Genomic DNA, 24,275 nt, shown 5'->3' on the forward strand with positions numbered 1-24,275 from the left:
CGTTCACTCTCTGTATATCCCTAAATCCCTAAGAACATTAAACATCATTGTTTCTGTACATTTCTCAGCCCCCAGTTCTTAGAGAACTAAGGAGAAAGGGGGGTGGATTGCTAAAATATTCTTTTATCTTGCTGCTCTCTTTATCAATGGATTTGCACTACAGGGAGAGGAAGGGAAGCGTGGGTTGGCTGAGAGACTTATGATCATAGTGCTTATCTTAACTGTAAATGATAAGGAGTGTTCTCTGGAACTTGAAGGAAAATGAATATACAGTAACCCAAAGCACACTGTCAGTAGCTTGCCAGTTAGAAGCTAAAACAAGAAATTAAACATGGACTGATACTGGGGAAGTAGGGAGCTAAATCAGTAGTTAAAGGGGATAAGATAATCTGTGTGATTCAAAATTCATCTGGGTTATTTAAATACTGAACCTAAAATAGAATGAGAATAAATGAAAATATAATTTGGTTTCCATGGTATCATATGCACTCTTGTGAAAAAATAAAGGCCAAAAATAGCCTCAAACTACAGCGGACAATCAGGACAGGATGAATAGCTATAAGAAAAGAATAGTAACGTGAGCTGTGTAAAGTTGAGCTTCAGTCCTCTGAGCCCTGGTGGGACAGGGCCCAAAACAAGATCTGTTTGTGTGTTTCCTATGCTGGCACAGTGGGGAGAAATCAGAGCTCCTGGGCACCTGTGGACAAAGACAGAAAGAGGGTTACATAACTTAGCGTTTAGTTCCATGAAATAAGCAAGAAAGAGAAGTGGTTATTGTTAGTAGTTTAGGATGTGCTGGGTGTAGGATGTGCAGACCTGCCCGCTTCCAATCTTAACTCCACAGTTTGTTCCAAGCGTGACCTTATGTAAGTTCCTTCAACTTTCTGAGCCTCCCTTTTTTTTTTTAATCTATAAATTAGGAATGATAATGTTTGACTAATAGGTTGTAGTAAGGCTTAAACAAAATAATACACTGATGGAAATATTCAGTAAATGGCTGTTGCTCTTATATTTACTGGGAACTTCTGCAATGCCTTTTTTTTTTTTTTTTTTTTTTTTTTTTTTTTTTTGAGGCAGAGTCTCACTTTGTTGCCCAGGCAGGAGTACAATGGCACAATCTCAGTTTACTGCAACCTCTGCCTCCCAGTTCAAGTGATCCTTGCACCTCAGCCTCCCAAGTAGCTGGGACTACAGGCTTGTGCCACCATGCCCAGCTAAGTTTCATATTTTTAATAGAGATGGTGTTTCACCGTATTGGTCAGGCTGGTCATAAACTCACTTCATGGGATCCGCCTGCCTTGGCCTACCAAAGTGCTGGGATTACAGTCTTGAGCCACCACGCCTGGCCTACAATGCCTTTTAATATAAAGTGTTAATAGTAAGAATGACCGGGCGCAGCGGCTCACGCTTGTAATCCCAGCACTTTGGGAGGCTGAGGCGGGCGGATCACGAGGTCAGGAGATCAAGGTCCATACTGGCTAACACAGTGAAACCCTGTCTTTACTAAAAATACAAAAAATTAGCTGGGCGTGGTGGTGGGCGCCTGTAGTCCCAGCTGCTCAGGAGGCTGAGGCAGGAGAATAGTGCAAACCTGGGAGGCAGAGCTTGCAGTGAGCTGAGATCACGCCATTACACTCCAGCGTGGGCGACAGAGCGAGACTCCGTCTTAAAAAAAAAAAAACAAAAACAAATAGTAGTAAGAGTTTGGGAGGCTGAGGTAGGTGAATCACTTGAGGTCAGGAATTCCAGACAAGCCTGGCTAACATGGTGAAACCCCATCTCTACTAAGAATCCAAAAAATTAGCCAGGTATGGTATCACATGCCTATAATCCCAGTTACTCAGGAGACTGAGGCAGGAGAATCACTTGAACCTGGGAGGCAGAGGATACAGTGAGCCAAGATTGCACCACTGCACTCCAGCCTGGGCAACAGAGCAAGACTCCGTTTCACAAAAAAGGGAAAAGAATAGTAAGAGGAGTGTTGACAAGGCAGAGAGGAGCCTGAGGAATGACTTGATGAAAGAAAACTAGAAGGGCGTGTATCTATAATACATACTTTCTTATGTTCAAATAAGATATGCTATATCTCCACTTCTAGTACAAGTGGTTTGAAGGGGCCTCAATGTCGCTGGAAGTCTCTGACAGAAGATGGCTATCAGGCAGCCAGGAGTGCTCACAGCTGGCTTCACCATGGTCATACCACCAGTCCTGATCATCATGGAGCTGCTTCATCTGTCTGGAATTTAGCCTGATGGCCGCAGATAGTTGGTTATTTTAATATACCTAAGAATGGATGAGTATCTCAGGGATAAATTCACACTAAGCTTACAAGAGACTGATGTATAAACTAGAATGCTACTATATGCATTTACTGTGAAAAATAGACCTGCTCTGGGGATCAGAAAGCATTGTCCAGTGTGACTAGGTATGATTTTCCCATAGGCAGATTACTTGGGAAACCACCAAGAATCCTAAGTAAGTATACAGTGTGAAGATGCACCTGTGTGATTCAGTACGCCAGGCAGCCCTCTGCCTTAGGAGTGGGAAGGGTATAGGGTCGGAGCCTCCCTTTTCCTGGCCAACAGGAACCTATCAACTCAGTGCCCCTCTTTCCCTCTCCTGACCTTGTCTATTCTAATTTAACACGTCTGAAGAGAGTGCCAGAGCATTTATTCTGTTTCCCACTGGTACCTGGTATGGCTGTTTCTGCCTCCAGCCCAGAAGACAGTCTACCTTGATGGAGGCAGCATGACTCTGCCCTTGCCCATTATGTGTCATTGATATACTTAAGCTCTCATGGCTTAGAGGTTTGTTTTCTTGCGCCTCTCGACAGTGAGTACAGGTTTCTGGATGACTAATATAATAAACTGGGCAAGCCCCCTGAATTAATATTTTGGGTGGAATTTTTTTCTAAAGAGGATGTTGATGGAAATTATATCTCCAAGCTTAAGGACCTGGCAAGAAACAACTTGGCTTTTCTTCTGAGTTTCCTAGACAACAGTCTGATTTGGAAAGCGATGGCGGTCTCTCCCTCAAAGCCCCTCGATTTTGTTATCCTGTGGATTTGCTGGGTATGTGGATGTTCCAGGTGGAGAGCAGCCAGGCAAGTGGAAGTCATTGCTGCTTGAGAGTTTGACTCCGTTGAAACTTGCTTCTCTATTGTTTCTCATCTAAAAGACCCAAAACCACAATATCAAAATGACTCATGTGGTCAGAAACCAGAGAAAGCATTTCTTGTTAAAAACTTTTCTTATAACAAGTATTAGATGTGTAGAGTGCTCCGTGCATTCATGATCTTACTTGATCTCCAAAATGGCGCTCTGTGGAAGGTGAGGCAGGGATCAGTTACAGGCGAGGAAACCAAGGCCTAGAGGATTTGAGCTTCCCAGTGCCCCTCAGCAAATGCTAGATCTCACCCAGCCCCTCTGTTTTCATCCCTGCGTCCTTTTCCCCTCACCCTTTGTGGGGTCTCTCGTGTGGACTCAGTGACTCTGCTCAGAGCTACTGGAGTCTGCGGTGGATGTGAAAGCAGCCCTTTGTGTATGCTGTTCATTCTTGCCATGAAGAGTCTCTCCAGACTCACATAGGACTTTGTTTTCAGCTCCCGTGGTAGACTGGGGTGTGGCCTTTGTGAAAGAGGAACGATCAGGAGTGAGTCATAGACATTCCTGTTCTGGGTTCTGACCCTCTGGCTCTTCCACCTTCTCAGAGGTTTCCTTTGTGCCAAAAAATCCAATTCAACCTTGGCTTTCTACACAAACCCACAAAAGGAGGAATTCAGAGAGGAAGGACTTCCCTTCTTTCCTTATTGGTCAGGGACTGAGTATCTTCTGGCAGGTGATCCCCTGCTTGCTGTGTCCTCCTGCTGCCTGGCAGAGCTAACACACTGTTTTTGAGCTGCATCAAGGGAATAGATGGGTCAGAAAACTTATTTCAGTTGACTACATTCCTTTTTTCATACCTTTGGGAAAGGTTTGGTGTTGAAAGGATATGCAATTAAGCTATAGTCTAAAAGTAGCTTTTCCTAATTACATGAAACATGTCCAGATCATTGTTCATTTTAACCATTTACCCACCCACCTGCATACCCTTGAGAGTGTCAGAAAAGCTGAGTGCAGTTATTAAAAGTTACTAAAATATAAGAGATTGAAATGAAGATATTTTCCTTTGCTCTACAGGCTCAGCTTTTCTTCCTTTTCTGTTATTTATTGGAAGGCTCTGAGTCCATACATTCTTGGACAGACTTATACTTGCCACACCCATCACTTCCTCCTTGCACACTCATGTAACCTCTCTGAATAGTCCTTGTATCTACTAGTAAGCAGTTATTTATTACCTATTAAATAAGTAAATACCATCTTAAAGACACTGTCAAAGGGTAAATTCATTCAAATAAAACCAGCAATAAATCAAAGATGAGACAACTAAACCATTGCTTTGTGGTTTTCTACATTTCTAGGTCAAGTCAGCACTTAATGTGTTTTTGTTTTTTAATTTTTTGCTAGAAGCCATGTGTTTATGAGATAAGTGATTCACTCTGAACATGGGAGAAGGGAAAATAATTGACATCTGCATTCTCCCCAGAATCAGGTCAGAATTCTTGGCATCATCCTTAATAGCTGTTTCTCTAATAACTCACATCCTCTCATCAGCAAATCCTGGGGTCTTCCTTCAGAAGCCTGCCTTCTACAGCCAGCCATTTTCACTCTCTCTCCCATTTGGTGCTGGTCACCTAGCTCAGGCCACTAAATTCAGTGACTGGGATTATTGCAGTTGGACTCACTACTGGTCTCCTGTTTCCAGAGCCAGTTAACTCCTTATCCAGCAGCCAGAGTGACTGCTTAAAACAGAAGCAGCAGCTGCTCTAAACCCTCCACCAACTTCCCAAGTCACTTGGAATAAAATCCAAAGTCCTGGCCATGATCCACAACGCCCTCGAAAATCTCACCCTCAGACACTTCTCCTACTTTCCCCGCCTGGTCATTTAGCTCTGCCACACTAGCTTTGCTTCTTCTGCTTCGTACCAAGCATTTTCCAGCCATTGGCCTTGGCTGTGTCCTCTACCTGGGACGTGCTTCTCTCAGATGTCTGCGTGGTTAACTTCCGAACTTCTCTCAGCCCCACAGGTTTCCATTATTAGAGTCCTGCCCCGCCACCGTGTCTAACCAGCCCTCCTACTCACTGTCCCCACATCCCCATGCCCTGTTTTATTTTCCTCAACACACATTACTACTGACAAATTATGTGCTTCTTATGTGTCGTTTGTCTTACCCACTTCCATACTAAAATACAACTTCCATCAGGGTAAGAATTTTTGTTTCTTTAGCTTATCATTTTACCCTTGGTGACTAGGACAGTGCCTGACACATCGGAGGCAATCAGTAAGTGCTTGATGAGTGACCTGGAAAGAATGGCCACTTGGTCCCCCTCTCCGGATGACTTCTTCACCTGGCACTTGCCCTCTTTTTCATTATTGCCCTGTATTGCCTCAGGGAAGTCAGGACCTGGGAGTACTGGATAGTTATGCCTTGGAGCAGTTGCAGGGGAGAACTGATGGTATTGAAGGGCTACTTTTCTAAATCTGAAAAATAAAAGCTTACAAAGTACAAAAATACTGAAAATACATCCTTTCCCTATCTGCGTCTCCCTTGACCTCTTATATAAAGTGCATTCAAAGCATAAATTAAAAATGATTAGGTCAAGGTAAAGAAAGTCCTCAGATATATAAATAAATTATAAATTACCAGAATTTAACTGCCAGGGGAACTGTATTGGGGCTTGTAGAAAGAAAGATAGATACATTTGTTATCATATGAATACTTGCATAATAAAAACCATGTGTAGTAATTCCTTGAATGCTTGGGCATCCTTACCAATCAAGAATTGCTCTTCTTTGATTGGAGAGGAAGTGATAGGGAAGAATGCTTAAAAAAAAAGGTCTAAATTGGGTTTATTCAACAGGCTAACAGAGAGCATCTCTTCCAGGGCTGGGTCAGTTCAGACAAATGCATCTACTGCCTTTTTTTTGCCTGAGTCAAAATGTAAGGAGAATACAGACTCAACCAAAATCCTACAATAACATAGACAGGTTAGATTCTGCTCATTATTCTCTACTCTAATAGATTTTAGAAGGATTGCCATCAACAAAGATTAGTGATTAAGTGTGAATTACCTTTTTCCATGGGCATTGAAGTTAATCAAAGCCTTTGTATAATATTTTCAAGTTGGCCAGCATCCGCTGCCACCTTTGATGCTAAGATTTGAAGAAGACATTAACATCAGATGTTAGAATCAGAGCATTTTGAAGCCAAGAGGGATCCTCACACCTCATTTTACAAAGAAATATGTGAGACTCAGGTTGGAAAGGTCAAATTCAAAAGGTTTTTTCTCTAAATGTCCATGAGAAGGAACCTTAATGATGTGTCCTGGCTTTGGGGAGGGACACGAGCCCTGGATCTGGAAGAGGATGACGTAGGTTTGGAGTGCTACCTTTATCACTCATTAATGGTGTGGCATTGGGGAAGCTCTTTGCTGGACAGAACCCCTATTTCCTAATTTATAAAATCAGGCTAACAAAGATAGTAAGAACCAAGTGAAAATACACTCATTAAAAAAAAATGAAAGTATAGTCTCTGCCTAATCCACATCAGCGTACGATCCTGGACAGTTTGTATGTGTTCTCTTTTAGTTGGCCAAGTCAGTGGAATCAGCCTTATTTCACAGATGAGGTGACAGAGGCTGAGGGGATTGGAAAGCTGTGAAGGTCATACAGCCAGCAGATGATGTTGCAGTCAGGGCTCAGGTCCGTGGAACAACAAAAACCTTTCCCTCATTCCCGGACACTAGTGCAGCACATGGCAGATGCTCCAGAAATAGGAGGAAATATACAAAATAATAAGAATAAGAAACTATCAATGTAAATCTCCCCAGAAAGCTTTGTAAAACTCTTAAAAGCAATGTGCGCCAAATAAACCATTCCCAAAAGCCTGTGTAAGCCATAAAGAAATAAGCAAAGTTACTGATATTTGAAGGTTGAGACTTAATTCAGAAAATGTGTTGAACCCATCTAAACTTAATCTGCTAAACATTCATTCATTATCTAACACAATAGTTTAAAAAATCAAGTTTGCGTTTTTATGAGATGTGTGTATACAGTAGAGGTTCTTTTATAGTTCATATGGATAGTATATTTGTCCCTGTTTTATGGTGTTTAAAATTATTACAAAAGAGGTGTATGGTTTTTATATACTGTGTTTGGCTTTGATGTTTACATTCGGCCATACCTGTAAAGATGCCAAATTCTTCATCAAAGCTGTAGTGCTCCTCTCCCACATTGCTACATTGTTTTTGTGGGATGAATATAATCTACTTCATAATAATCCACTTTAAAATATGTCTCCATTATGGGGGAGAGGAACATTTCGTAGCTGTCCTTCCACTCCGTAGTGGGTCATGCCAGGTGGGGTGGAGAAGTGGGGAGTGGGGATTGTCTTGAGCTGATTTATGGTTGTTTTTAATTATTATTATTATTATAGATAGGGTCTCACTGTGTTGCCCAGGCTGGTCTTGAATTCCTGGACCCTGAGCTCAAGGGATCCTTCTGCCTCAGCCTCCCAAGTAGCTTACAGGGCTGTGCCACTGCACCCTGATTTTGTTTTATATGATTCCATGGTTTCAAAGCTAGCTCCACTGTTTTCATTGAGAAACAGCTAGTGAAGAAAAAGAGAAGAATGTAGCATTTTTTGATATAAAGTGTCCCCAAGTGGTAGGATTTTTTTAAAAAAGACAACTGGATATGGTGGCTCACACCTGTAATCCCAGCACTTTAGGAGGCTGAGGTGGGAAGATCACTTGAGGCCAGGAGTTTCAGACCCATCTGGGCAACATAGCATGACCTCATCCCTACAAAAAGTGAAAAAATTAGCCAGGCATGGTGGCACACACCTTTAGTGCCAGCAACTTGAGAGGCTGAGACAGGAGGATCACTTGAGCCCTGGAGGGCGAGGCTGTAGTGGGCTGATTGTGCCACTGCACTCCAGCCTGGGTGGCAGAGTGAGACCCTGTCTCAAGAAAAAAGAACATCAAAGGAAATATCAGAGAGTTACATTATGGGATTAGGTTTCTAAGTCAGTGCTTGAAGTGAAAATTGCCCTTGAAAATCCCACAGGCACAGAAGGGCTCACGTTCTTAGGAGGCACATGGGAACTAAGACAAACCAAAGAGCAGCAAATTTGAGTCTCCTGCTTTATATTGCAACTGGCGTTTATGTTCATTGAGGAATCTGAAAGATACCTACATGATTTACATCTTTGTCTCTACCTTTCTTTGGCCCACACGGCTGTAATCCCATGAGTCACATGTGGGTGTGGTGCGTGTGACCGCATCCTCCCAGCCCTGCTGTCCTCCAGCTGGAGGCCTGGCACACAGAAGTAGTTTTCAAACCATGTTCCTCAGCCGAGGGTCCCAGGAAGGTGAACAGCTGTGGATTTGTTACCCACTGCCCTCCCTCCCTCCCCACCTGTTTTCTCAAGCAAGGGCTCAGTATTCTGGGTTCTTGATAAGATGGGTTTGAAAACCGTGCAGCTGCTCAAAACATTTTTTTTCCTTTTTTTGCAAAGTTTGAAAACCAGTGAGTTAAACCAACACTGCTGGGTCTTTCCTCTGTCTCTTCCCTGACTATCGGTGTGGCTTGGGAAATGTTACTTAATCTTTCTGGTTTCAGTCTCTTTGTTTATAAAGTGCAGGCTTTGAGCTAGATACTCTCAATGTAAGACACCTCTGCTAGGAATCAGCTACATCAGAGAACTTTCTGGAAACAACCCTGAAAGCATTACTGTGGTTTCACCAGTACTGAATTAGAATAACAGCATGTACACCTCTCAGCGTTCCCTGAGTGCAACTGAGATAATGAGGAAATAGAGGGAGGAGCCATTTTCTCTTCAGCCTCTTCATTACTGAATAAAATGAGTAATGACTCCTTGCCAAAAAGCAGTCTCTGCTCCAGGGAATTCTCTTTTCTGGAATGAGGTTACCTATTTGCTCAAGATAGTTTTTATCTTGACAAAAAAATAAATAAAATGTTCTTAACAGTTGACTAACGTTTCCTCAACAATTGTGTCCCCCCCCCCCTTTTTTTTTAATAGAAACATTCTTTAAAAAAAAATTACCTTGCATCGGTCTTCTTGTAGGTGATTTGAAAAGAGGCTGGCCTTTATTATGCAGAGTTTTCAAGAGTTAAATTGGCTGAGCCTGAGGAAGAGCATTTGGGTTGCATGTTAGAATACTTGTTACTTGATATCTTAATTAAAACATCTGCAGCTACTTTCAGAACAGCTGACAGAGATGTTGACACATTGGTAGCCAATGTCAGATTATATGTTATGGATGAGCAATCCTCACATGTCCCTGTTTTTATTTTTATGTCTTTCAAAATGCGCCTCTATCCTCATCACTCACCACCTGGCCGCCCTCCCACAGAGGCTTCTGGAGGCTTCCATTCAAGGGCCTTCCCCTCACCCTTGACCAACCTGAGCAAGTGGGAGCTGACTGTATCAGGAGCGCCCTCTTGAGGACAGACTTGTTGAGGGAAACTAAAGAAGTTTTTCCTTCAGTTCAGCACTGCACACTGTGTTACATCTCAGTGCAGGGGAGAAAGAATGGATTTCATGAGACGCGAAAGTTCATTTTTTGTTTTTCTGTCCTTTGTTTCCATCAGGTCAGCCACCATCCGCCTATCTCTGCATGCCATGCTGAGTCTAGAAATTTTGTTTTCTGGCAAGGTAATGTGCTAATACATTTTACTTCCATCATATTGTGTAATATGTTATCTATTTACTTTATCCAAGAATTGCTATCAGTTCTTACTGAGATCAAAAGTGGTCCCTGGGTTTGGGCCTGGTTGGAAGGATCTGCGTCACCTGTTCTTGCCGCTCATCTCTCACTTAGTTTATCTGAGCCTCCTCCATTTATTTCTGTAACTTTATCGTATTTAAAAATCATTTGAAATGCCTCACATATTTCAAGAGACACTAAATATTTACAGTCGTTTATCAGAGTGTAAACAGCAGAAGGGTTTTCTGCTTTTGCCAGACTTAAATTTTATTTCCGAAGTCGTGTTTTACATTGCTTACTTCTTTTCAGTTTTGAGATGATTGTTCCTAAAATTTTGTTCAGTTTATATTTTGAGTTGGGGGCGGGTGGGTAAATCTTCTAAAGAATAAATAAGGCTATAGCTATTTCCTAGATGGATTTTGTTAACCTCTCAATTTATTTAAAAAAAGTGTACTGTAGAAGGAAAATATAAGCATCCTAAGTTTTTAGACAGTAAGCACATATACATTTTAAAAATACTTTTCTCTGCTACCACTGATATCACATGTTGCCTTTACACACACACACACACACACACACACACACACACACACGTGCGCACGCGCAGTCTATTAAAGTTTAAAAGTACAAAACAGTACACTGTAACCCCCTTCCCCAGCCACTCAGTTTCTCTCCCTGGAGGCAATCAGTATTTCCAGCTTAAAGTGACAAGTACCATGGTTTTCTTTAAAGTTTAAAATTGAAACTGCTCTCTCACCAAAACCCTCTGGAAATATTCTCATAAGGTTCCTAACCTCCTAATTGATAAATCTCACTCATGCTATAAGCACCTCTTCTTTGTTGTTTCAAAAGTTGGATTTTTTTTTTTTTTTTTTTTTTTTTTTTTTGGCGATAGAATCTCGGTCTGTTGCCAGGCTGGAGTGCAGTGGTGCGATCTCGGCTCACTGCAACCTCTGTCTCCCATGTTCAATAATTCTCCTGCCTCAGCCTCCCGAGTAGCTGGTACTACAGGCATGAGCCACCATGCCCAGCTAATTTTTGTATTTTTAGTAGAGATGGGGTTTCACCATGTTGGCCAGGATGGTCTTGATCTCTTGACCTTGTGATCTGTCTGCCTCGGCCTCCCAAAGTGCTGAGATTATAGGCGTGAGCCACCTCGCCCAGCCAAAAGTTGGATTTTTTTTTTTTTTTCAATGAGAGGGGTCTTCTCAAAGTAGTTCTCTGTGCTTCCTACATTACATCCTTCCCTTTCCTGAGCGTTCTTCTCCTAGGCCATCCTTCCCCATCAGCCTTTTCCTGAGCAATCCACCTATTTCCATGGGCCTAGGATTCCCAAATCTTGGTTTGTAACCCAGCCTGACATTTCTCTGCCTTTTATGTAGGCTGTGTAAACCGTTTCCGTTTGTTGTGATTGTAGATGTAGCTGGGCTTAAATCTGCCCTCATGATGTTTCTTTTCTGTTTGTCACATCTGTTCTTTGTTCTCCTTTTCCTCTTTCTCTGCCTTTTGGATTGAATAATTTCTATCATTCTCTTTCATCTCCCCTATTAGCTTATTAGCTATACTTACCCGTTTTGTTTCTTGTTAAAGTTGTTACTTTAGGATTTATGTTATATATTTTTAATATCATCAAATAATATTATGCCAGTTTCACATATAGTGAGATTTACAGAAGTATACTTCCATTTTCCCCTCCCAGCCTCTCTACCATTTTTGACGTACGTCTTACTTCTGCATACCATAAATCATGTAGTACATTGTTACTACTTTTGCTTTAAACAGTCAGCTATCTTTTTTTTTTCTCTTGGTAACAATTTTATGAACATACAACTTGTAGACCATATCATTCACCCGTGTAAAGTGTACAATTCAATGGTTTTTATTCACAGAATTGTGAATTTTGTAAACTGTGCAGTTATCAGCACAGTTAATTTTAGAACATTCTCATCACTCCAGAAAGAATCCTCTTTAGCAAATATTACCCTGCCCCTTTTCTCTCAACATTCCCCAGCCTATAAATGTGCCTGTTTGGGGCATTTTATATAAATACGATTTTATAATATGAGGCCCACTGTGCTCGCTGGTCCCAGCCCCACCTCCACCTCTCTCACCTGGACCCCAGCCAGGGCTCCCCACTGTCCCCTCTGCTCCCACCCTGTAGTCTGTCTGTCCTCAGTGCAGCAGCCAGATGGGATCCTCTTGCTGTTCTTTTTCTATTCCCTGGCTTCTCTGTTGTTACCATCATTCACACAAGTTAGAGAAATCTGACATTGTTCATAAATTCTTTTTCAGTCTGTGTCTAATTTGTCACCTAGTTGTGCCCATTTCTTCTTCTTTAGCATTTCTGGGCTCACTCGCTTCCCCATGTCTGTTGTCTTGGTTCCCTTCATCCCCATTTGTTATCCCCTGGGCAACTGCAGTAGCCTCTTAACTTGTCGCCTTGCTTCTCCTCTCTCCTACTCCTGTTCCATTCTCTGTATGGCTTCCAATTGCCTTTGCAAGGTCCATGTCTAATCCCATCAGTGGCCTGATTGTTTCCACTCATTGCACACAAACCAGACTCTTAGCCAGGCTTGGAGAGCCCATTGTTTTTCGTTTTCAGTTTTTTTTTCTTTGTTTGTTTGTTTGTTTGTTTTTGAGACAGAATCTCACTCCGTCACCCAGGCTGGAGTGCAGTGGCACAGTCTTGGCTCACTGCAACCTCCACCCTGGGTTCCTGCCTCAGCCTCCCGGGCAGCTGGGACTGTAGGCACCCACCACAATGCCCAACTAATTTTTGTATTTTTAGTAGAGAAGGGGTTTCACCATGTTGGCCTTGCTGGTCTCGAACTCCTGACCTCAAGTGATCCACCCACCTCTGCCTCCCAAAGTGCTGGGATTACAGGCATGAGCCACTGCACCTGGTTTTGTTCTCAACCTTTCTACTCTTCTCTAGATAAGACAGTCTGCGACCTGTAGGATAGAACCATACTATGTGACTATGTTTTCCTATACTTCTGTCCCCTTGGACAAGCTATTTAGCCTTAAATTGCTTTTTGTCTGCCTAGTGAACTCCTGCTTTTTCCTCAAAGCCCCATTTAGGTGGCCCTTTCTGACAAGCCTCTTCTGATGCTTTCTCCAAGCATGTTCGTCACTCCTTCTTCTCAGGTTTCATTTTACCTTATAACACACTTAGTTATAACCTGGGCCTCTCTGTGTGCTAACTACTTGTTTTCACTTCTGTCTGCCTGTCATGCTGTTAACGCATTCATGGAAAGGACGTTATCTTATCATTTCAGTTTCCCTGATTCTGCGCCAGGGGCCCATGGGGTTGGTACTTATATTTTATGAAAAGTTATCCTATATAATAATTGACTTGATTGTGAAGAGGTTGTACTATATAGTGATTGATCATTTATCTAGCCTAGGAACTATTTCATCTACCTAACTCTCCTGCTAAAAATGTAATATTTGGTATTTCATTTCAGATGTGAGATGGAAAAACAAATTCTGGGGCAAATCCATGGAAATTGTTCCAATTGGCACAACCCACGTGACTCTGCCAGTGTAAGTTCTTCTTCTGTGGTTAAGGAGCTTTATGGAATTTAGGGCCGAGATTTTGCTTTGGGAACCGGATGCCCAACCCCCCGCCAGCTGCATTGAGTGTGTGTCTTTTCTTGTAATCTATCTGACAGTAGGTTTAAATGTTCCTCCTTTTGGCAAGCTCACTTTTAAAAAATGTTTCTCCCTCAAATGGAAATGCCTCCTGGAGACCAAAGTTCCCCGAATAGATGCTTATTAAAAACTCATTTCCACTTCCTAACAAGATTAAGAATGGTGGTTTTGGCTGGGCACAGTGGCTCACATCTGTAATCCCCGCACTTTGGGAGGCCAAGGTGGGCGGATTGCTTAAGTCCAGGAGTTTGAGACCAGTATGGGTAACGTGACAAGACCCTGTCTCTAGAAAAAATACAAAAATTAGCCAGGCATAGTGTTGGCACGCACCTGTAGTCCCATCTACTCAGGAAGCTGAGGTGGGAGGATCCCTTGAGCCTGAGGAGGTTGAGGCTACAGTGAGCTGTGATCATGCCACTGCACTCCAGCCAGGGTGACACCCTGTCTCAAATTTAAAAAAAAAAAAAAGTGTTTTTCCTTTATTGTGCTGCTTTGCTGTCAAAATCCCTTTGAAGAAAGGTATGGCCTTGATCTGATAGGGGTGATTGATACTTATTTATTAAGCAAGATGCTTGTGAGCAGGGACTCTGGAACTGGACTGCCGAGATTCACCTGCTCACTCTGGCACTTACTGACAGCAAATCGCTGGACAGTTTACTTCACCTTTCTCATCACCAGTTCCCCCGTCTAGAAAGAGAGAATAATAAACCACCTACTTCCTAGGGCTGTTGTGAAGATTAAACTGATAATATACATAAAACACCTAAAATAGTACTTAGCACACTGCATATGTTTTGTAAGTATCTGGTCATATTATTAATACCATTTTCCTCATAATTATTGAATTCCATAAGTAATATCTGAATACTTTCTCATCATAAAGGATGCAGGCAATATATGTTCAGCAAATTGTATAAAATCTTCATCCCTTCCTCAAGCTTCCCTTTCCTAGTTCAGCAACATTAGACAAGCCCCTCTGGCTCTGAACTGCCCCCTCTGTCAAAGCAGGGGGTGGGCTGTTCCCAGAGACCACCAGCTTCTAGGGAAGCCTCTGGTAGTTTCCAGAGTGCAGAATCTGAATGCTGTCATTCTCTGTGGCATGCACGCCTCCTTGGAGAGTGGAGGCTCCTAGAACATCCAGCGTGGCGTGGACACTCAGCCAGTGTTGCTTCTGTGAATAAAGGGATGAGTAATGCACGACATGACTTATTTTATAAAAGAGCAGAGTTTGTTTGCATTTGCTGCTGGCTCTTCTGGAAATTGGTACTTCTACTTTTTCCTCCTTTTTAGTTTCGGGGATCATTTTGAGTGGAACAAAGTGACCTCTTGCATCCATAACATCTTAAGCGGGCAGAGGTGGATTGAGCACTATGGAGAGATTGTCATCAAGAATCTGAATGATGATTCCTGCTACTGCAAAGTGAATTTTATAAAGGTAACTCCAGTGACTCTCTGAGCTCTGTCCCTGGAAAGGCTGTGGCAGAGCCAGGGCCCCAGAGCACAGGGCATTTGAGAGATTTTTCACCTTCACCTTTATGCCAGCAGGCAAGCAATGCTGGAACTCCTTGGTCCCAGCTGCACCTCTGTCACCTAGACCAGGGCAGTGGCCCCTGCTGGGGGCCACTAGGGTCTGTCCTCAGTACAGCAGCCAGAGAGACCCTTTTAAAACATAAATCACCATGCTGCAGTGTGGATGCACCTTGAAGCCCCAAAAGGACGAATATTACATGATTCCACTTCTGCAAGATCCCTAGAGGAATCCAGTTCACAGAGAAAGAAAGCAGAATGGTGGTCACCCAGGGCTGCAGGAGGGAGGAAGGGGGAATTAGTGTTGAATGGGTATAGAACTTCAGTTTGGGAAGATGAAAAAGTTCTAGAAATAGTGGTGATAGTTGCACAGCATTGTGAATGTATTTAATGCCACTGAATTGTACCCTTAGAAATGGTTAAAATGGTCAATGTTACATTAGGTATGGTTTACCACAGACTTTAAAAAAAAAAAAAAATCTCATGCTGTATCATTCCTTTGAGCAAAATCCCCCAACAGCTTCCATCTTTCTCAGAGTTGAAACCTGCATCCTTATGGTGACCCTCCAGGCCCTGCACAGGCTACACGCCCCATCCCCACCGTTTCACACACATACTTGCACACTTGCAGATACACACCACCTCGTTCCCCTCCAACCTGAACTTCTCTTTTTCCTCCCTCTTTTACCCCACTGTCCTCTGGCCACACCGGCCTTCTTTCTCTTTCTTCATTTCCTTCTGCTTGGGGAGCTGTCCCCAGATCTTTCCATCACTAGCCCCATCCTGTCATACTCTCCCTATCCTGTCCCATTTTCTTCAGAGTGCTTATCACCATCTGAAGTCAGCCTGCTCATCGTTGCTGTGTGTGTTTATTTTCTGCTCTCCATACCCTCCTCCTCATCCTTGACTCCAGAAGAGCAAAACCTAGTCTATCTTGCTCACTTCTGTAGCCCTGATACCTGAAATGGCATCTGGCACACATGAGAGACTCATAAACATTCAGAGAAGAAATGGAAAGATTGGCCAGAGGCAAAAAGTTTGGAATAGTCTCTTTATCATTTTAACAGCCTTGCTGGGCAGCCCTCCCTGCTTTCTCTCTCTCCTAGATTCCTTCATGCTCTTAAAAATTGTATGTAGTTAAAATAGCTTTAAAACATGATCCTCCTCAAGGAATATTTGCATTTAACAAAGATGGAAATAATAAGCAGAGAATTGAGGTTTTATTGTGGAACTTCATGCAATGCCTCTCTGCACCACCTGTAACCTATAGGGAATACTTAGGAAGAGGTGGATTGGGGTCTTTATTATAACCTCAAACTGGTTTATAGACCGACATAAAGCCCATAATGACCTTACCTGTGGGACAAAATAAAAATGACCCTACCTTGAAAGCTTTGTCTGAGCTCTCTGCAAACAGAAACAAAAGGCAGCCTGAAGCAGGGATATATTACCTGTGTCCCCGGTGAAAGCCACATTGCTCTCAACGTTTTCTCCAAGGACACATGCTCCACTCCCGTATCTACCACCTACCTGGTTCTCATCCACTTACATGCAGAAAATGGGTTGTATAGTCATGAGAGATGAACACTGGGCATGTCTGGTGTTGAAAGAGATGCTGCAAGTGGATGCCACACTCGCCTGTGGAAGGTGATAGTGTCCCTTGGTGGCTTCCAGCAAATTCTCAGCACTGGATTTGTTGGCATATATCTCTAAGGGAAAATCTGACACCTGATTCAGAATAAAATTAAGAGCCCGGGTGCCATGGCTCACACCTGTAATCCCAGCACTTTGGGAGGCTGAAGCAGGAGGCTCACTTGAGGCCTGAAATTTGAGACCAGCCTGGGCAACATGACAAGACCCTATCCCTCTAAAGAAATTTAAAAATTAACCAGACATGGTGGCATGCACCTGTAGTCCCAGCTGCTGGAGAGGCTGAGGCAGAAGGAGCACTTGAGCTCAGAAATTTGAGACTGCAGTGAGCTATGATTTCATCACTGCACTCTACCCTGGGGAACATAGTAAGACCCTGTATCATCAAAAAATAAATAAACAAACTTAAGATCTTTTTGCTCTTCCCTCATTATTACATGGCTGGAGAACTTAACTTTAAATTTTTAATTCAGCTCTGAGACACTTCCGTGCCCCACCATTTTTACCACAGCCTTGAAATGCAGAAGCTGAATGACCAGAATCTGACCTGAAAATGCCATTCAACATTATTGGTTTCCAAATATGGATTCTGTTTAAGCTGAAAATAGTACTAGGGTTTTTTGATTTATGGAGAAATGCCTTTGCCGTTCTTTCATAGAAACTTTTAGGGCAGCCAGGTAATTTGGAAAAAAAAAAAAATCAACTCTAGGGCGCTAGAGCTCCCTCTGCTGGCTGCAGTGTGGAACTGTATAAAATCCTCTGGACTGGGCTGGCCTGAGCTGAGCTGAACTGAGCAGAATAGAGTGCAAGGTTGCCTCACAGACCAGGACCAATACATAGTGAGAATACCCACGCTACTCGCTTGATGTATAGAAACTGAACCTTTTCTTTTCTTGTTTTTGTTCTTTTTTTGTTTTGTTTTGATATGGAGTCTCACTCTCACCCAGTCTGAAGTGCAGTGGTGCAGTCTGAGCTCACAGCAACCTCCACCTCCCGGGATCAAGTGATTCTCATGCCTCAGCCTCCCAAGTAGCTGAGATTACAGGCACCCACTATCACAGCCGGCTTATTTTTGTATTTTTAGTAGAGATGGGGTTTCACAATGTTGGATAGGCTGGTCTCAAACTCCTGACCTCAAGTGATCCACCCACTTCGGCCTCCCAAACTGCTGGGATTACAGGCATGAGGCACTGGACCCGGCCGAGAACTGAGCCTTCTTTTACATTGTATGTAGCAAAGGTAGTAATACAAATGTATCTTACACAAATACGAGTTGAGTTACAAACTGCAGATAGTTAACCATTCATTTTTAATAAATAACTAAAGGTACGAGTTTTTTAAAGCCTAAGTCCAAGCATAAAAACAAATACATAGACCAATGGAACAAACAGAGAACTCAGAAATAAATCCATACATTTATAATTAATTGGTTTTTGACAAAGGTGCCAGGAACTCACAATGGGGAAAGGACAGTCTCTTCAATAAATGGTGCTGGAAAACCTGAATATCCACATGCTAGAGAATGAAATTAGAACTTTATACTGTATACAAAAATCAACTGAAAAAGACTAAAGACTTGCAGCAAGACCTGAAACTGTAGAACTACTAAAACAAAAACAAAAGGAGAAAAGCTTCATGACGTTGGTCAGGGCAGTTATTATTTTTGGATATGACCCCAAAAGCACAACAGAAGCAAACATAGACAAATGGGATTATATCAAACTAAACAGCAAAGGAAACAATCAATACAGTAAAGAAACAACCTATAGAACAGGAGAAAATATTTGTAAACTATACCTCCCCTAAGAGGTTGATATAAAAAATGTATAGAGAGCTCAACAGCAAGAAAACAATCTGATTTAAAAATGGACAAAGGACCTGAAGAGACGTTTCTCAAAAGAAGACATATAAGTGGCCAATAGATATATGAGGAAAAAATGATGAACATCAGTAATCATCAGGGAAATGCAAATTAAAACCACAGTGAGATATCACCTCATATCTGTTAGAATGGCTATTATCAAAAAGATGAAAAATAACATGTTCAGGAGGATATGGAGAAGAGGAAACCCACACCATTCATGGAAATGTAAATTAGCACAGTTATTATGGAAAACAGAATGGAAGTTCCTAAAAAAAATTAGAAATGGAATTACCATATGATCTAGCAATCCCACTACTTGGTGTATATCCATAGGAAATGAAATCAGCATGTGAAAGAGATATCTGCATTTCCATGTTCATTGCAGCAATATTCATAATGACCAAGATAGAGAAACAGCCTAAGTGTCCAACAATGGATGAATGGAGAAAGAAAATATGGTACATATAACATATAACAGTGGAATACTGTTCAGCCTTTAAAAAGAAGGAAACCCTGTCATTTGTGACAACATAGATGAACCTGGAGGATAAGTGAAATAAGCCAGACACAGACAGATGCCACATAATCTTACTTATATTTGGAATCTAAAAGAGTCAGTCTCATAGAAGCAGAGGGTAGAATGATGGTTGACATGGGTTTGCCAGGGGCAGAGGGGAGGATTGAGAAATATTGGCCAAAGGATCCAAAATTTCAGACGGGAAGAATTAGTTCAAGAAATCTGTTGTACAACATGATGACTATAGTTAATAACAATGTGTTGTATACTTGAAAATTGCTGAGAGAGTTTTTGTTTTTGTTTTCGTTTTGTTTTGTTTTTTTTTGAGACGGAGCTTCACTCTTGTTGCCCAGGCTGGAGTGCAATGATGCGATCTCGGCTCACCACAGCCTCCACCTCCTGGGTTTAAACGATTCTCCTGCCTCAGCCTCCTGAGTAGCTGGGATTACAGGCATGTGCTACCACACCCAGCTAATTTTGTATTTTTAGTAGAGATGAATTTCTGCATGTTGGTCAGACTGGTCTCGAACTCCCGACCTCAGGTGATCCACCCACCTCGGCCTCTAAAGTGCTGGGATTACAGGCGTGAGCCACCATACGCGGCCACTGAGAGAGTTAAGTGTTATCATAAGTAAGTATGTAAGGTAATACATATGTTAATCAGCTGATTTAGCCATTCCACAAGGTATACATGTTTCAAGACACTATGTTGTATGTGATAAATATATAAATTTTTAATTTGTCGGTTAGTAAAACAGAACCCAGAGCTAGCAAACTAATGTGTGGTATGGAACCACTCTTACAGTTCTTTCTCTAGCTTTTCCCTTTTTCTTTCCTTAATATCTGTAATAAGCTGATGCTAAAGGACTAAGCCGACAACTCTCATTTGAATCCTAGGCAAAATACTGGAGCACTAATGCCCATGAGATTGAAGGCACAGTGTTTGACAGGAGTGGAAACGCAGTTCATCGGCTGTTTGGGAAATGGCATGAAAGCATCTACTGCGGTGGCTCCTCCTCTTCTCCTTGTGTATGGAGAGCAAGTGAGTGTCTGGGTTTGTGGACCCCTGGCTGCGAGTGGGTGGGTGAGTGGGCATGGCAAAAGAAGCCACAGAGGACAGGAGTGGTGTCTGTTCAGCATCTCCAGCCTCTTCTGCTTTGAACTCGGTTAGAGGTGTTGGCCCTCTTCCTTCATCCAGTCTTCACCTACTTGTCATGCTTACTTATAGCAACACCTCTGTTGGGCTGCTGGGTCCCAGGTTCTTAACCCCAGAACAAGCATTGCTAATCCATGGGCATTCTCCGAGGGAATCTTGCAGTCCGCATGCGTAACTATACTGGGTACTATAAAAGAATATCAGTGAGATGCAAGAAGTCATTCTACAGCAAGGACAAAGAGGAAAGTGTTCCTGGAAAAGCAGTGACCCAGGAGACCTACAAAAGTTAGCTATCCCCAGGCTGACCTAACCCCAGAAGCCATCCTCATCACTCCTGTGATTCCAGAGGGTGCTGAGCTCTTGGAGCAGATACGGGCAGAAGAGCTAGGAAACCCCAGCTTGCATCAGTATGTCCTCACCACACTTTAACATCTTATTCCATCTTCTAGGTCCAAAAATTATGTTGTTTCCAAGTCACAGCCATATGGTAAACCATTGTTTGTTAGGATGCTTTAGGTTGGTGAAAAACCAAACAGAAAACCATTTGACTGGTGGCTTCAACTGTTAGGCTATGCGCTATTACGTAACAGTAAGTAAGGTGGTGGGTGGCCCCAGGGTTGTTACACAGGCAACTTACCTGTGTCAAGGCACACGGATCAGTGCAGATACATTCTGCCACTCACAGTGTGCCATGCTGTTTTCCATAATGGATGCAAAATGGTTGTTACCATTCAGTGTCATACCCCTGCATGACAGCGTACCAAGCACGTATTGAGAGGACAAAAGAGCTTTTCTCTCTTGTGCCTCTCTTTTCTCAGGAACATTTCCTAGGATCCCCCAGCAAATAGGACTTGACATCATGTCAGCCTGCAGTGGGTTCAGACCCATCCATGAACCAGTCATGGGCAACAGGGTGGGCAAGAGAGATTTAGATGTCTTGGAGTAATCCCCAGTAAGGAACAATGCCATTTGAACAGAATCAGTATTCTGTTAGCAAGCAAGAAAGAGAAATGATGGTCAAGTCGGCAGCCAGCAGTGGCTCTTTCGATGGGTAGCTGCCACATTTCCCACCATTGCAGAGGTTGCCATGAAGTTAGAATGAACTGGCACCAGTGGAATCCTTCCTAGCTTCAGAGGCACACATGAGATTTTGCAAATGGCACAATCTGTCTCCTTTGCTTAAAGTATGCATCACAGATGAGAACTACCATCCTGTCTCAATGTTAAAGTACCACCTTGATAAAGCGACACTGTTTAAATTTTTGTTAGTCATTATTCCTTGACTTTATGTCTCTCTGATGGCAATGAGCATCTCTGGCCCATCTTTAAGAAAAAGCACTATCTTTACTCCCTGGTTACTGGGTTGCTGACCAAGACACCACAGGAAACTTTGCTACTATTTTTATGCTTAGGATACACAGAGAATTAGACTAGTTACAAGGAGGACTTCTGAAGATTCAAAAAATTGGTCCCGGTTGGGCATGGTGGCTCACGCCTGTAATCCCAGCACTGTGGGAAGCCAAGGCGGCAGATTGCTTAAGGCCAGGAGTTTGAGACTGCTCTGGACAACATGGTGAAATCTCATCTCTACTAAAAATACAAAGATTAGCCAGGCATGGTGGTGTGCATCTACTGTAGTCCCAGCTACTCAGGAAGGTGAGGCATGAGAATCACTGAAACCCTGGAAGTAGAGGTTGCAGTGAGCTGAGATCCTGTCGCTGTACTCCAACCTGGGTGGACTGAGACCCTTTAATTTAAAAGAAAAGGTCTGCAGAAGAGTTCTTGGAAAACATTTCTCTTGTTATGTGTGAAGAGCTTAGACTATAAGTAGATCTTAGTAGTCTACATTGGATTTATTCAATATATAAATTTGGGTATGTTTAGCTTGAAAAGCTGGAATTCCAGTTAGGGCAATGCACCTAATGGTTTAAAGATGTAAGATTAGGGGGAGGCAAGAATTGGTAAAAAGGGCAGGAATGGAAGAAAAGAATAACACTTATGAACCACTTGCTGTGTGTTCAGCACTGTTCTAGGTACTAAACAGAGTTTCAGGAGAATTTGACATCACTTAAAAACAGATTCTCTAGAGTGAGAATCAGGAAAAATGGACCCAGAGCTTATATTAGTATGTTTATTTATTATTTTTATATTATTTTTGAGACAGAGTTTCTCTCTTGTCGCCCAGGCTGGAATGCAGTGGTGCAATCTTGGCTCACTGCAACCTCTGCCTCCCAGGTTCAAGTGATTCTCCTGCCTCAGCCTCCCAAGTAGCTGGAATTACAGGCACCCGCCACCATGCCTGGCTGAGTTTTGTATTTTTAGTAGAGACAGTGTTTTGCCATGTTGGCTAGGCTGGTCTCAAACTCCTGACCTCAGGTGATTGGCCTGCCTTGGCCTCCCAAACTGCTGTAATTACAGGCGTGAGCCACCGCACCCAGCCTAGCATGTTTATTTTAAAATCAAATTATTTTCATAGCTTAAGCACTACAGAAACTTCACAGCATTGTATAAATTTGCCTTCTGAATACACTTAGGAGGCTACATCCCTGTAGACAGAAGAAAAATTATAGAAAAGAAAATATATAGAGAAATGTTCGGCGCCTGTTCATTAGTCAGAATATTTTAACAGAAATGAAAGGGAGCTGAGAGAGAAAAATTGTAGCGAGGCTGAGATGAAAAAGGTGAAGGAATTAAAATGTAACATAAGCGACATGCAAGTTAGGGGTGAATGATTTATTTTCTTCTTAGATCCCATGCCGAAAGGCTATGAGCAATACTATGGCTTCACACAGTTTGCGTTGGAATTAAATGAAATGGATCCGTCATCAAAGTCTTTATTACCACCTACTGACACTCGATTTAGGCCAGACCAGAGGTAAGGATTTTTTTTAAAGATTTTTCTCTCCAGAGATGTAAAACCCTTTACAAAAAGTCTTATTAGCAATCCTCGGGCCACCAGAGGTACCTGAGAAAGGTGGAAAATGTCATCAGGAGTTGAGAGGTGGGGACGCTTTAAACAATTGTGTCACGGAGGAGCTGGGGCCCAACTTGAATCCATGTGTGGCATGACCTTTGTTATCCGTAAAGCCCCATTTCCATTGAAATGCCAAAAAAAAGTGTTTATTTTGAAGAGTTTTACTGCATGCAATCATAAAGAACTTAGTGTGTATTTCAAAGGGTGAACAACATCCAGCTCCCCAAGCCCTCAGATTTAAATGATTTTGGTGCACTGAGATCTAACTACTGATTTCTAGGTTGCTGCTTACAGGGTGTGTGATATATGGTAAGTCTTTTCATCTTTCCCAGCCTCAGTTTCCTACTCTGTAAAATGGAAATAATAATATCTCCCCTAAGGTCTTTCTAATTAAGACTGAAAATCTAGAAGCCCAAGGAAAGAAAAGATTGTTACATTTGGCTTTATTAAAAACAAACAACACTTTGGTATGCCGAAGCGGGTGGATCACTAGAAGTCAGGAGTTTGAGACCAGCCTGGCCAATATGATGAAACTCCGTCTCTACTAAAAATACAAAAATTAGCCAGGCATGGTGGCACGTGCTTGGAGTCCCAACTACTTGGGAAGCTGAGGCACGAGAATTGCTTGAATTCAAGAGGAGGAAGTTGCAGTGAGCCAAGACCACGCCTGGGTATCTCAGTGAGACCCCGCCCCCCCCCCAAAAAAACAAACATAAGCCCTTCTTTATGGCAAAATAAATAAAACTATATAAGGTCAAAAGATAAATGATAAACAGAGAAGTCCATATCTGCAACTCATATCATGAATTGCCTCTAGAAATCTAGTAATAGATCGGAGGTAAATTCATTTTGCAGGGATTGAACACCGTCGTTAGCAAGCGCCTAAAAAAGATGTGAAACCATTTACATATGTCAGCTGTAACAGTAGGTCCCAAATGGGCCCATTCCTGTAATTTATTTTAAAGAATGCCACACACAGAATGCTTCAAGCTATCTTGCTGTGCACATTATGCTTGTACTGTTTCATGCAGTTTGTCTACTTTTTTAGGGAAGTATTTTTTTGTATAAAATCTGTTACAATTGTGTTTCTTAAACCTAAGAA

The 24,275-nt window shown here is 42.4% G+C and overlaps 1 protein-coding gene across 5 annotated transcripts in view; it reads left to right on the forward strand.

Moving 5' to 3' along the window:
• The window catches only part of OSBPL3 (oxysterol binding protein like 3), a 183,698-nt gene that overhangs the window by 150,385 nt on the left and 9,038 nt on the right, over window positions 1-24,275 (forward strand). For all 5 annotated transcript variants that reach the window (XM_007981848.3, XM_073009041.1, XM_073009042.1 and 2 more), the window contains 5 exons: window positions 9,716-9,779; window positions 13,299-13,377; window positions 14,776-14,920; window positions 19,941-20,085; window positions 22,948-23,074. In XM_007981848.3, the coding sequence (XP_007980039.2) occupies window positions 9,716-9,779; window positions 13,299-13,377; window positions 14,776-14,920; window positions 19,941-20,085; window positions 22,948-23,074 (560 nt within the window). The remainder of the gene's footprint in view (window positions 1-9,715; window positions 9,780-13,298; window positions 13,378-14,775; window positions 14,921-19,940; window positions 20,086-22,947; window positions 23,075-24,275) is intronic.

This window comes from Chlorocebus sabaeus, chromosome 21 (genome assembly GCF_047675955.1).
Source record: "Chlorocebus sabaeus isolate Y175 chromosome 21, mChlSab1.0.hap1, whole genome shotgun sequence".
In the NCBI taxonomy this organism is placed as follows: domain Eukaryota; kingdom Metazoa; phylum Chordata; class Mammalia; order Primates; family Cercopithecidae; genus Chlorocebus; species Chlorocebus sabaeus.